The sequence below is a fragment of the Impatiens glandulifera genome, chromosome 6 (genome assembly GCF_907164915.1).
Source record: "Impatiens glandulifera chromosome 6, dImpGla2.1, whole genome shotgun sequence".
NCBI lineage: Eukaryota > Viridiplantae > Streptophyta > Magnoliopsida > Ericales > Balsaminaceae > Impatiens > Impatiens glandulifera.
The window spans coordinates 43,924,406-43,939,743 of NC_061867.1; the positions used below are offsets into that span (position 1 = coordinate 43,924,406).

Here is a 15,338-nt window from a genome sequence, read left to right on the forward strand (position 1 = left end):
GTGCAAAATGCTCACTAGATGAGAGATCAATTGTGATTGATAGTTGATTTGTCGATAAATAAGAAGTCGGTAACATTGAATGCCGGTAATAAATGAGATATTGGTGGTTAAAAATATATGAATCAGATATTTAATTGATCAAAGTGTGAGGTCAAGAGTTTAAAAGTTGATTAAGATTGATGGTTGATTTGTCGAGTGATAAGAGACGTATGAAAGTGTAATTTAGATGTGGTTTGTCGAAGTATAAGAGGCTAGTAACATTAGTTGGTCGAAGGATAAGAGGCAATAATAATGATTTGCTGATGGATAAGAGACGTGTGAAAGTGTGATTGAGATTTGATTTGTCGAAGGATAAGATGTCGGTAACAAAATATCGCGAGGTCACAAGATTAAATGTCTATTGAGATTGGTGGTTGGTTTCTGAGGGAAAAGAGACATGCAAAAGTGTGATTGAGATTGGCCTGTTTGTTTGCCGAGGGATAAGAGACATGCAAAAGTGTGATTGAGATTGGCCTGTTTGTTTGCCGAGGTATAAGAGATGTGTAAAAGTGCGATTGTGATTGGTGATTAGTTTGCCGATTGATAAAAGATTGGTAATATTGGTATTAGTGGTTTGGTTACCCAGGGATAAAGAGGCCGGTAAAAAAGGATCGTAAAATCACGAGATTAGATGTCAATTGTGATTGATATTGGGTTACTAAGGGATTATAGACATGTGAGTGTGAAAGTGTGATATCACGAGATGAGATGTCGATTGAAATTGGTGGTTGGTTACCGAAGGGATAAGAGACCGGTAGCATTGAGATTAATGGTTGGTTTGCTGATGGATAAACATGCGTGTGAAAGTGTGATTATGATTGGTGGTTAGTTTATCGAGGGATAAGAGGCATGTGCAAGTGTGATGTCGCGAGATTGAGAGGTCACGAGATTAAATGTTGATTGAGATTAGTGGTTGGTTTGTCAATGAATAAGAGGCGTTTGAAAGTGTGATTGAGATTGGTGGTTTACCGATAAATAAGAGATTGGTAACATTGGGATTGGTAGTTTGGCTCAAGGAGTGATAAAGAGGCCAATAATAAATAATTGTAAGATCACGAGGTTAAAGGTTGATTAAGATTTTGATGATTGGTTTACTAAGGGATCAAAGGCATGTGAGGTCACGAGATGAGAAATCAATTGTGATTGGTAGTTGGTTTACCGAGGGATAAGAGATTAGTAACATTGGTATTGGTGGTTGGTTTGTTGAGAGATAAGAGAGGCGTGTGAAAATATGATTATGATTAGTTGATTTACCGAGGGATAAGAGGCGTGTAAAAATGTGATGTCACGAGATGGAGAGGTTCATTGAGATTGGTGGTTGGTTTGGCGAGAGACAAGAGGCGTGTGAAAATAATGAGGTAATGAAATTAAAGGTCAAATGGAATTGGTGGCTGGTTTGTCGGGGGATAATATGCCGGTAACAAATGATGTAAGGTCACAAGATTATATGTTGGTTGTGATTGGTGGTTGCTTTGTTGAGAGATTAGAGTAATGTAAAAGTGTGAGGTCACGAGGATAAATAAAATTCACAAATTCTATTTTTTTTATCTTGTTTTCCAAATTCCAAATCCTCCTATGACTCTTTGAATGATTTGACTGTCCCTAGTCATCTCCTGTTCAAATCTGTCTACAATAATTGCAGATCAAAGATTGGTTCTTTGTAAATTTTGATAGATTGAACTAGCTAGGAAAAACAATATACTATAAAATTTTAAATTTTGGAATAGACTTTAAATTTTGGAATAGACTTTATATTAACAAAATATCTAACCAAACCCGACAATATTATTTTTGTTAATCATTATACAAAAATATATATTTATTTAATATAACATTATATATATATATAAAGGTGAGAAATATTATTGATATATCAAAAATATCGTACCGCAATATATCGAGAATATCGATTTTTTCGGTAGACCGAAAAAAGTAAGATATATGATACTGATACCAAAATTATTGGTACGTTAAAGTTTTGAGATTTTCAATATTTTGGTATATCAAGATATACCAAAATAATATTTATAAATTAAAAAATATATATTATATAATATTTATAAAAATTAAATAGATTTGATATTAATTTAATTACATAAACATAATTTTTGAAAATCAAATCAAAATATAATTATACTATAATATTATTTAATATATACAATCTCAGCATATAATTATATTTTATAAGATATAAAACTATTTTTATTTTAATATAAAGTGTTTTATTTTTCAAAATAAACCTAATAGAGTTTAATATATTTTCAAGTTTATCTTAAATACAATACACAATTTCCACAATCATTTTGCAAGAAGACTCTAGAGAATGTCCATTGATACTTCTTCAACAAATATTTGTATGGTGAACTAGTGATTGACGAATGATGATTTCAGTTTTTTTTAATATAAGAAATTAATATATAAATATATTTAAATTCAGGCCTTTCGAGTTGTACTCGAGTCTATGGTTATATGATTGAGCCGAGTTGGAACTTAATATCAAAATCTCGATCGAGCTTGAGCCGAGCCAATAAAAAACGAGTCGAGCTGAACTCGAACTAGAGCTAGTTCGAGCTCGACTCAACTCGTTTACACCCTTAGTTAACATGATCTTTAACCTCTTAATCATCAACTCTTGTCACTTGAGCTAGTTCTATTATTTTGTATTTTAGTTCCAATTTAAATCACATTTTTCAAATTTTATTATTTAATTTATAAAATCTAGTTATTAAATACCATTCTTTTTTTAGTGCTCTAGAAGACTTGTCTAACTTGCTACCAAATTCAAGACAAAGGTGCTAGGGTATGATCCAAATTCAAGACATTACTAAATGAAACAACTTTGTTTTCTATCCATATTATTTTGTGGTGTTTCTGTGAGGTTGATGGGTAAATGTATTATTCAAAACAGAACGCTTTCCCAATTAACTTATCAATTCTGCAACCAGAAAATAGATCTTCACCGTTTAGAACGTAGCCCCAGAAATAACCAATAAGTAGTTAACGTTTGAAGTCGATCAAATGGTGCAAACTCCGGCAAACAGAAATCTTCTCCATCTGCTACCTCAAACCCTTGAATATGTTTTTGCTCTGGTCTCTCTCTTGTTGTTCTCCAAACTTTGTTAACCTAAAGTGGAAAAATAATGTTTCTTCACATTATATATCGTGGGCCTAAATAAAGCCCACAACAAGTTGGGTCTCTCAAACTAGGAGGACAAAACCCAACAAACTCCCCCGATCAACTAGTTGGAGGGTAATGTCAACCCGACAACCGAGCGACATAACTTGAACTTGTTTCGTGACATCACCTTTATCAGCATATCTAATCCATTATCATCTGTATGAATCTTTTCAAGTTCTAACATCTTCTCATTCAAAGCATCACGAATCCAGTGATATCGAATTTCAATGTGTTTCGACTTTGAATGAAATGAAGAATTCTTGGCAAGAAGAATTGCACTTTGATTATCACAAAATAAGATGTACCTTTCTTGTTTCAACTCAAGTTCCATTGTGAATTTTTTCAACCACAATAACTCTTTTGTTGACTCAACTACAGCTATAAGCTCGGCTTCAGTAGTAGAAAGAGCAACACACTTTTGCAATTTAGATTGCCAAGCCACAACTTCCCCCACAACTTTGATTATCACAAAATAAGACGTACCTTTCTTGTTTCAACTCAAGTTCCATTGTGAATTTTTTCAACCACAATAACTCTTTTGTTGACTCAACTACAGCTATAAGCTCGGCTTCAGTAGTAGAAAGAGCAACACACTTTTGCAATTTAGATTGCCAAGCCACAACTTCCCCGACAAAAGTCACCAAATATCTTGAAGTAGATTTTCGATTATCTAAGTTTCCGGCCATATCAGAATCAGTATATCCAATTAACATAGGCTTCTCACATCCCAAAGTTAGTTGAAGATTCGTCGTTCCCTGGAGATATCTCATAATCCACTTCATGGCTTCCCAGTGATGTCTTCCCGAATTTGATAAATATCTACTCACCACACCAACATCTTGCGCTATATCAGGTCTAGTACAAACTATATCGTACATAAGGCTACCAACTGCCGAAGAATATGGAATGTTCTTCATAAAAAACTTCTCATCATCAGTGGAAGGACAACCAGTATGACTAAGCTTAAAGTGAGAAGCTACATGAATATTCACCACTTTAGCTTTGTCCATATTGAAGCGTCGAAGAACTTTCTTAATGTACATCTCTTGTGACAAATGCAACTTTCTGTTATCCCGATCATGGATAATTCGAATCCCAAGAATTTGACGTGCTGGTCCTAAATCTTTCATGCCAAACGACTTACTCAGAGTTTCTTTTAACTCACTGATTTTAGAAATATTTCTTCCAACAATCAGCATATCATCTACATATAGCAGAAGAATTATAAAATCATCAACATAGAATTTTCGCACAAAAATGCAATGGTCAGTCTTGTTCATCTTGTACCCATGTTCAATCATAACTGAACTGAACTTTCGATACCATTATCATGGTGCTTGTTTCAAACCGTAAAGACTCTTCACTAACTTGCAAACATAGACTTCTTTCAGATTGTCTTAAAAACCTCCTGATTGTTCCATATATATCTCTTCTTCTAAATTTCCATGAAGAAATGCTGTTTTCACATCCATTTGTTCAACCTATAGATTAAGACTAGCGGCTAAACCAAGAACCACATGAATAGATTGCATTTTCACCACAGGAGCAAAGATCTCACCAAAGTCAATACCCTTTCTTTGCGAGAAGCCTTTTACAACCAACCGAGCCTTATATCTAGGCTGTGACGTATGCTCATCCTGCTTCAATTGATAAAGCCATCGATTTTTAAAGCCTTCTTGTCCTTAGACAACTTTGTTAGCTCAAAAGTGTTATTCACACGAAGAGATTACATCTTATCCTCCATGGAATTCATCCATTCCTTTTTATTTTCACTTTCCAAAGCTTCTTGAAAACTCTCAGGTTCTTCAACATCAGTGAAAAATACATACTCATTTGTTGAGTATCTAACTGAAGGACGTCTCTGTCGAGTAGACCGTCTTGGTTCATTAGAAGGTATGGACTCATCAACATTTTCATTGCCTTGATTTTCAATTTGATCGTTGTTGGTGTTTATCAAGTTAGGAGAAACTGGAATTAAATTCACTTCAACCATCTCCTTATTTACTTGAGTTGGAACAACCTCGTCCACCTTGTCGATATAATCAATGGTATAATCCTCTATAAATATAGCATCATGACTACGAATAAGCTTCTTATTAACCAGATCAAAAAACTGATATCCAAACTCATCCAGTCCATAGCTGACAAACACACACTTCTTGGTCTTGTCTTCCAGCTTTGACCTCTCATATTTGGGAACATGAACATAAGCCATACACCCAAATACTCTAAGATGATCATAAGAAACATTTTTACCACTCTAAATATGATTTGGCACATCAAAGTTCAAATGAACACATGGTGTGAGATTTAACACATGTACTACTGTACTCAATGCTTCACCCCAAAAATATTTTGGCAACTTTGCTTGTGAAAGCACACATCTCACCCTTTCCACCAGTGTCCTATTCATTCTTTAAGCCAACCCATTTAACTGTGGTGTTTTCGGAGGCGATTTTTGGTGACGAATACCCTGCTGTCGACAATACTCATCAAAAGGTCCAATGTACTCTCCCCCGTTATCTGTTCGAATACATTTCACCTTTTTTTTCAGTTTCCCTCTCAACTGAGACTTGAAACACTTTGAATGTGTTTATCACTTGATCTTTCGTCTTCAATGTATAGGCCCAAACCTTTCGAGAATAGTCATCAATAACTGTTACAAAGTAGTATGCACCACCAAGTGATCTTGACTTCATTGGCCCATATACATTAGAATGCACAAAGTCTAGTAATTCTGACTTTCTTTTTGATTCAGATGATCTAAATGACACTCGTCTCTATTTTCCAGCCAAACAATTTGGACATCTCTTCAAGTTCACATTTGTAACCCCACATAACACATTCTTCTTATCCAACATAGCTAAGCCTTTCTCGCTAACATGAGCCAAACGTTTGTGCCATAACTCAGAAGAAGAATCAGCCTCACAAGTGTTGATGTAACATTTAGATATCCCAGAACGAACAATATACAGATTCAAAAGTCTATTACCTTTGGCAACAACCATTGATCCCTTTTTAAGTTTCCATTCACCGCTAGAAAAAGAATTACAGAAGCCGTCATCATCCAATCTTCCAACCGATAAAAGATTGAAGCGAATATCAGGAATATGCTTAACTTATTTTAGAACAAGAGTAGTGCCATTGGCCATCTCCACACAAATATTACCAATTTAAACTACTTGCGCTTGACCAGTATTGCCCATACGAGCAATACCAAAATCACCAGCCTCATATGTTGAGAAAAAATCTCGTCGTGATGTAGTATGAGTAGAAGCACCACTATCTACAATCCAATCCATCTCATCACAAGACACATTAACATTCTCAACACCATTATAACAAACAGTAAGGAAATCATCAACAATAGCAACATTATCATGATTTTTACCTTCTCTGTGGTTAGAAGTAGTGGGTGTGTTTTGAGTTTTCTTCTTATTCTCCTTCTTCAATTTAAATCAGTTTTTCTTGATATGGCCATTTAGGCCACAATGATGACACTCAACATTTGCCCACTTATTAGAAGCCCCACGAGACTTGCTACGATTACTTTCTCTCCCTTTACTTCTCCCCTGGATTCTGTAACCAAGACCTCTAATTGTAAAGAACAGTCTTGTGTCTTTTGTCTCATCTCTTCATTCAACACACTGCTTTTTACTAAATCAATTGAAAGAACATCATCTGGAGCAGAGTTAGACAGAGTTGTTCTAAAAGTCTTCCATGAATTAGGTAGAGTACCAAGTTAACATAAGCCCTGTATCTCATCATCAAATTTGAGTTTCATCACCTCCAATTGATTAATAATTCCCACAAAAGTATTCAAGTGGTCAGTCATCAGAGAACCAACTTGATACTTTAAGGACATCAATTACTTGATCAAAAACAATTTGTTATTACCTGTCTTTCTCTCATACAATTCTTCGAGCTTAGTCCAAAGAGTATGAGCATCATAGAGATAACATGGTTCAAAACATTGTCATCAACCATTGACGAATATAACCACATACTTGTCTTTGCAAGAATTTCCAATCATCCACACTTTTTTCTGTAGGCTTTACTGAAGAGAACACTGGCAAATGAAAATTTTTCACATACAATAAATCTTCCATTTTAGCCTTCCAAATATTATAATTGGAACCATTCAAGCTCACCATCCTGGATGTGTTAGTCTCCATCCTTATACTCAAATAAAACCAAGCTCTGATACCACTTTGATGAGTAAATGTATTCTTTAAAACAAAACGCTTTCCCAATTAACTTATCAGTTCTGTAACCAGAAAACAGATCTTCACCGTTTAGAACGTAGCCCCAGAAATAACCAATAAGCAGTTAACGTTTGAAGTCGATCAAGTAGTGCAAACACCAGCAAATGGAAATATTCTCCAGCTGCTACCTCAAACCCTTGAATATGTTTTTACTCTTGTCTCTCACTTGTTGTTCTCCAAACTCTGTTAACCTAAAGTAGAAAAATAATGTTTATTCACATTATATATCGTGGGCCTAAATAAAGTCCACAACAAGTTGGGTCTCTCCAACTAGGAGGACTCAACAAAGGAACAAAGGTAGGGGCATATATATGTAGATAAATATATTGAGTTTAAGCTTAATCTATTTTTTTTATTATCTACTAAATTTTTATGTATCCAAATCATTAATTTTTTTTTAATAAATTAGTATATTAGTGTTTTTAAAGATTAACAAGTTATATTTTGTGTTGGTTTCGATTCTCTACAAATGCATTTGTTTTTAGAATTTTTTATATTAAGTTTAAGCTCCTTATAATTTTTTTCCTTATATTATTTTAAACTTTTAATTTTAATTTTTGGATCCGTCTAGATTTACGATTATAAATATCTATTTATCATGATATTATTAAAATAAATATTTCTCCTTTAAACAAAGTTAAATTCAATATTAATTTCCTTAGCATTGCACTGTATATTAAATCAAATAAATAGTACCTAATTACTTGGTCTATATTAATGTTGGAGAGCAAACCCTATCCACCATTTCCATAGCTATCAATCACTGTAATACAGGTGTTTTTTGGACCCCTTTTAGGTCCAGTTCCTGTTGATATATAAGTGTTCATGCATACTTCCATGAGAGAAGAACAAGAACAAATCATAAGTGATGAGTCAAAGAGAGTAAAATTAAAGTAGTTTTAAAGGTTCATAAACTCTTTATCATATTGACAAGGGGAGGAACCCCCACATCATCTCAACCCCTTTTGGGTCCCTCTTTTAAGCTGTCCTCATGAATTACTCTCTTTTTTCCCTTCTCCCACCTTTGGAATGCAATGCATCTGTATTTTATGTCAAAACCAAAAATTAATCATTTCTCCTAGCTAGTGTGAATGACTTTCTTTTCTCAATCATTCAGCTAATGACTTGAGACTTATAATGTAGGATAAGCTTTTGGGTCCTACTCATTTTTCTTCCATATGCATGGCTGACATCCATTTCTTTCAAAGAAACAAAAAAAAGGGTCATTTTTTTTTTAAATTGGAAAATCAAATCAATAAAGTATCATGACATGTGTCATCTCTCTATATCTCTTTATTTCATGTGTAAATTTTGAAAGACTATTATATCATCCTAATAAAAAAAAGTGATGTTTTTTAAGATTTGGGTTATTTAAATAATTTATTGAAGTTATTTAAATAGTCTTGTTTTTATTTTGTATTGAATTATAAAAAGCTAGTTATAGAAAAACTTAAAACTTATTAATATTTAATAAAAAAAATATTTTAGTTGATAAATTGATTGATTAACACTAGTAGAAAAAGAGGTATCAGTAAGGACGAAAACCGTTAGTGAAAGCATCAAAAGTCGTTACAGATAACTATCTGTAACAGTGAATAAAACTGTTACCATTCGTTACAGAAACAGGCGTTACTAATACTTCTCAGACATCCGCCGTTACTGAAAGTCCATGGACAACAGTAACGGTTCTAGCCGAGGTTAAACCGTTACTAATGTATTTATATCAGTTACTGAAACTCATTCAACCACAATAACCGATTATGATAAATTATTTAAATAACACTTACTCAATTTAAGTTTTAACTAAAATTATGATATATGTAAAAAAGAAATTTATTATATTTATCCGAATATAGATATATACCATGATTTTAATGGCTTATTCCAGACCCTACATTAAGTGGTTAACCGACTGCCGACTAGTCTTTTTCTGGATCAAAAGAATTGTCCTTTGGTCCATCCTTTGTTTTTTGTGAGGTTCAGTTTAATCCATTCAATTATTTATATCTTCCATTTTAAATTTAATATATATTTTTTAATATTAATAATTTACAGTTGTCAAAATAAAATCATAATATCGTCAAGATTCAAGAAGCCAATCTGTCAGCACAGTTTCTAATTGACTAATTTTATTCATAGTATTTTTTTTCTTTTATAGTCATCATTCTTACGAATAAAAAGGTTTATTTAAAAAAAAAAAACAATTGAAACATAGTGCTGGTGGAGTTGGAAAAGCCTAATTTAAAATGGAATAGTTCTTACAAATATTTGAAATTGATTTGTTTAGGGTTTTTATTCCTTTGTTGTTACCGGTGATAATTTACCTCCAGTTTCTAATATGCAATTTTTATGAATTATGTCGCTTTTAATATTGGATGAGATTATTATAATGAGATGAACATCCGATTTTTATTGGTTTGGTCACGTTTGTTGTAATTTGTATATTCTTTATTTGTAAACTAAAACACTTTGTATATTAGATTAGTGAACTTTGTTCACTTCACCCAATTCATTTTTAAATGATTTTGTTTTTCATTAATGCATAATTGACATAAAAATCACAAAGATTAATATAAAAGATTCAAACAAACATATAATGAGAACAAATCATACTAGAAGTTAATAAAAGAAATACTAAGGGCATGCTTGATAGGTGGTTTTTGTACTCAGGAATAGAAAGAGAATTAAATGAGATGTTTGGTTTGTGGTTTTAATTCCAGAATATTGATTTGATTCCCGGATACTCAGGAATCATCCAATCCTCTCTAAATTGGGAGGAATGAATCTCATTCCCGAGCAATACACTCTCTCTTCCATTATCTCCACTCTCCTATTTTCTCTCTTATAATTATAATTATAATATCATATATATATTTTATAATTATATTATACTTTATTTTATAATTAACATAATAATAAATTTTATTTATATATAAATAAATAATTTCAATTATTTAAATAATATTAAGGAATCATTTAAAATAAAATTTAAATAATAATTACAATAACTAATAATAATATAATTAATTTTATATAATTAATTTTAAATATTATATATTAATAATAAAATTAAAATAAATAAATTAAAATATAAAAATATAAAACTAAAAATAAAATAACAATTTTATATAAATAAATATTAAAAAATTAAATATAAAATATGTTAATAAAAAATATTATTAAAAAAATTATACCATGTTATAATATATTATTAAATAAAATATTATATTTAATTTAAATTATATAATATTTGAAAGACTTTATCTTATATTATTTATATTTAATAGATAATTATTTATTTATAATTAGTAAAAAATTGAAATATTCTAACATTTTTTTGTTATAAGTATTTTTATTTTGAAAAAATATAATTAATATAAAAAAATATTAGATATTTATATTTTATTCAATTATGTCACTTAAATATTTTATATATTTTAAATAATTATATTATAAAAATAATAATATTTTATATTTTTAATTAAATAAAATAAAATTAAAATTAATCATAATTTTAATAACAAAATTATATTTATGACTTTTCTCTTATAAATCCAAACGTTATCAATGGTAATGAGAATGATTAAAACTCTTAACCAAACACTACACTCCTATCAATCATACCCATTACCATTCCACACATCTTTCAATCACAATTCTATTCCCATTCCTTTATTAAAATACAACTCATAATAAAAGCTTAATATGTATATATGCATTCGTAATTAATATCCTTGTTTATAGATTTGAAATATTTATTTGGCTTGCTATTGATGTTGTTTTATCATGTTGATGTACATTACCCATAGGGTGTTTTTCTTTAATTATGACCATTGTTTTAAAATAAAAAATCTAAATTAGTAAAAATTAATTTCAAAAGTAGTCTAATATACAAGTCTATAATAATAATTATTTTTAAGAGAAAAATCATCCTTTAAATTAGAATGTTTTAATGAAAATAATATAAAAATTATATGTTCTTATAAGTTGAAATCTATATATAAATCAATATGATAATTAAAGTGACCAAAGTTGATGTGTATACCAATTTTCATATGAAATACTTACCAAAAAAAAAATTATTTTAAAAATATTTATTGACATTCTCTAGCCTCAATTTCTAACTCAAAAAGCTTTTTTTTTTTTTTTTTTTTTTCTTAATTTTATAAATTGGCTATTCATTTGACATGTAAGGTGACTTTCAAATTTCACCCATATATTCCCTTAATAAATAAATAAAAAAATCCCCAACAATCACACTATACTTTTAAATTGTGATACTACCCTCAGAAAGTGATCAATATGACATATCTATAAAGTAATATAAAGGCTTAACATACCTAATTAATTAAGCATATTCCAACGTTGTTATTCGTAATAAAGTTCATGGTTGTTAGATGATTAAGATTAGTGCCTGTCTTACCTAGAAAAAGTTTTTAAATATTTTATTGGATTATGTGACATTATTTTATAAGGATAAATTTAGAATGACAAGTACTTCTTCGGGTTAAAAGTTATTTGAATAAACCTATACTATTTTAAAACATGATTAAGCTTGATTTTGAGAATGTTGATTTTTTTTTTCTTTTAGTAAAAAGACTAAAAAATATTAAATTATAATGATAATATATATATTTTAAATAAATATAGAGTATTTAAATAATTTGATTAATGAATTGAATGATATAATTAATGAGATATTGAATGAAATTATGTTTAATTATGTATTATTTTTGTAAAATAAAAACTATCAAACAATATGTTACTCTTTGAGACATAGCTTATAACTTATTACAAATAAATGTAATTATGATATTTTATTGAAAAATAATGTAAATTTGTGTAGATATCATATTTATTGTGATGACTAACTTTAAAATATCTCAATAAATATAAATTCTTTATAAGGATGAGGGTAAGAGACTATAGATATATTTATAAATATTTTTTGAGTTTGGACTTTGGTAATTTGATTGAGAATATTTGTATTCTTTTTTTATTGTCACGTTACTAAGTTGGGGGAAATAATGTCTTATATAAAAAAATTACAGTAAAAGTGAAATTAATAAACTATAAATATATTATTTTGAGTTTGGAAAATGGTTGCAAAAAAGGTGGATTTTAATCTAATTTCATTGCAATAACATATTTTGGCTCTTCCTTTTTGCTAAGAATAAATAAGTACAAACAAATCACACTTCATTGCTTTGGATATTGAAGGAAAGATACAAATTTGCTAAACTAAATTCAAATATCAATCAAATATTTGATTCTTATGTTAAAATTAGAGGAAAAAAAAATCCCTCATGTAATTGTCACCAATAACTATTGTGATATTGTGGTTGGTGGAGAAGTCATATCCCGATTTAAAGAAATCATGTGTCGATCTCTTTCCAACTCTCTTCAATTATCGCGTTTCAAATTATTTCACCCACATCTATTTTTTTTATTACAAGAATCATTATCCAACCCTATAAATCATCCATATCCCCATCTAATGCTTTCAACCACCCAATTATATTGTAACTCTACAGAAATCTTAAGTTTCGCTCCAATTGTAAAGAGTGCTCGATGGAATAAGCGCACATGGACTATCGACGAAATCTAGCTCGGAATTGAAGTCATGAAATGTGCTTGCCGTAGTCAGCTTCATCGATAAAAACTAAAAAAAAAGAGAGACATTTTAGAACAAATATAATAATAATAGGTGGATTAATTAGAAATTTACCTCAACTTGACTTTGCAAGGACTGGACATAGTTAATAGTCTCATCCAACATCACTGACATTCCCATAGTCTGCAATTCACATTACAAAATCCTAAACTAATTAACTAATTAATCATAAAAAAATTACCAAACTTAATAATAAATCCAAAAATAATCTTACTTTGTAACACCCGGGCACAATGTCTTGTAGGCATTTTAGTTTTTCATTGATTTTGCCTCTTCTAACCTGAAAATTGAATTATAAATAAATTATTTAAATTATAATGATTATCATATAATAGTTTCAATTCATTCATCATAATTTATTATAATAAACATCGTTTCATTTCACATATCATCAACTATGTAATCACTCAATTCATTAACAAAAATAATAAAATATCTTCAATTTTAAAAAAAAAATATATACATTTTATCATTATATACTAATCCTTTATGTTTTCTTATAAAACAAAATCATATTTATAATCGACTACTAAGGCTATAGTTTCATTAATCTCAATTTCTTTTCCGCAAGACTAATCATAACACAAATCTTCTTTAATAGATCTTAAAATTTAGTAAACAAATAATTAAATATATCAATTTCACCATTTAATTTGATTTTGATGAAAAATATATATAATTACCCTTTCAGCCAAGCTGTGTTTATCAGTTGCCTGACCCCTTCTTGCCCTTACATGAACCACTTCACTTTCTTTATCATAATTCCTTGCCCTCTTCCCTCTTCCTGAATAACTCTGCATTAAATTCACATATAATTCAATAATTATTTTCTAGCTCAATTTTCTTATAGTTAAAAAATGTAACACAATATCCCATATATCATTATTATAAACTCCCACTTTAATATGTTAGGTAAAAAGATTAATCAAATAAATTATAGAGTTTTATTGATATTACATTTACTCCTCTCTTTATAATATTTTCATTTGAATCTCCACAGCTACTTGCAGCTGCCGACATCTTCTGATCCGACGAATCTGAGAACATTAATCGCGGGTTTGTTTCTTCTAAGATCTCCGAAAATTCAGGATGTTCTTGATGAGTGTAAATCATAGGTAGTATTTCGCTGCCGTGAAAGAACATGTCGGGGAAGTTGTCGCTGTTAAGAAGAAACTCAGGGAAGTGGCTTGTGAATTCTGCTGCCATGGGAAGGGGGAATGGGAGACAAAGTGGATGTTTGAGAAAAGGGGGTTGTGAATTGTGTTGAGACTACTCATGGGCTTAATTTGTAATATATATATAGAGAGAAATATTTTAATTTTTTAATGTTATTTTTATGGTGAGAGATTTGAAACATATTGGATGAATTTGGAAAAGGGCAGAACCACAATATAGGGTGGGTCACGTGGAAATTCCTCCTTCTGTCATTTGTAATTCCTAAGTGGGTGGGGGTTGAAGTGAAGAGATAGATATCACTATACCATAATTGGTTTGATTTTGGAATTTTTTAGAGTTTTTTATTTTGAATTTAAAAAAAAAGTAAATTATTATTGATATAAAAAGAATGTTTTTTAGATTTAATTATTAAAATAGTTAAAATATTTTTTAATATTAAAAATTTAATAAAAATAAAGTAACAATATTTTTGTTTTTTAATTGATGAAATGACTAACTTGCACTGGTGAAAAAGGGGTCATAATCGAGAGTAAAAACTCTCGATTTTGACCCTATAACTTTCGGTATAGACCCAATTTCGAGAGTTAAGGTAACTCTCGCCATCCCTCGGTATTGACTCTGTCGTTAAAAACAATTGGGCGTTTACCGAGAGATATCGTAGAGTTTTCGGTTTAGATACCCGAGAGAAAAACTGAGAGTTATATGGAAAACTTTCTGTTTTTCTTCAAAGGGAAAAACCGAAAGTTAATTGGGCCTTGTTCGGTTATGGATTTTTTTTAAAAACCAAGAGAGAAAAAAATGGATGATGGGTGATGATTTTGAAGAGGTAATGATTAATTTTGGTAAAAAGACTTAAAGGGTCTTGACATATATAAATAAAATATAAAATAATAATTTAAACTAGAGGGTATTTTAGTATTTTGGTTAATGAAATGAGTGATGTGATTGGTGAGAAGTGATTGATTGGAAAATTGATTTGGTAAAGATTAAAATAAAAACCTGTAGA

The 15,338-nt window shown here is 30.0% G+C and overlaps 1 protein-coding gene across 1 annotated transcript; it reads right to left on the reverse strand.

Moving 5' to 3' along the window:
• Window positions 1–12,660: 12,660 nt before the first annotated feature.
• Window positions 12,661–14,644, reverse strand: LOC124942692 (transcription factor BEE 3-like). The gene is made up of 4 exons (XM_047483238.1): window positions 13,840–14,644; window positions 13,371–13,436; window positions 13,211–13,279; window positions 12,661–13,144 (listed from the first exon to the last, which is right to left on the reverse strand). Exons 1-4 carry the CDS (start codon window positions 13,954–13,956, stop codon window positions 13,022–13,024), a joined length of 375 nt encoding a protein of 124 aa, XP_047339194.1. The 5' UTR covers window positions 13,957–14,644; the 3' UTR covers window positions 12,661–13,021.
• Between the last annotated feature and the right edge of the window lie 694 nt (window positions 14,645–15,338).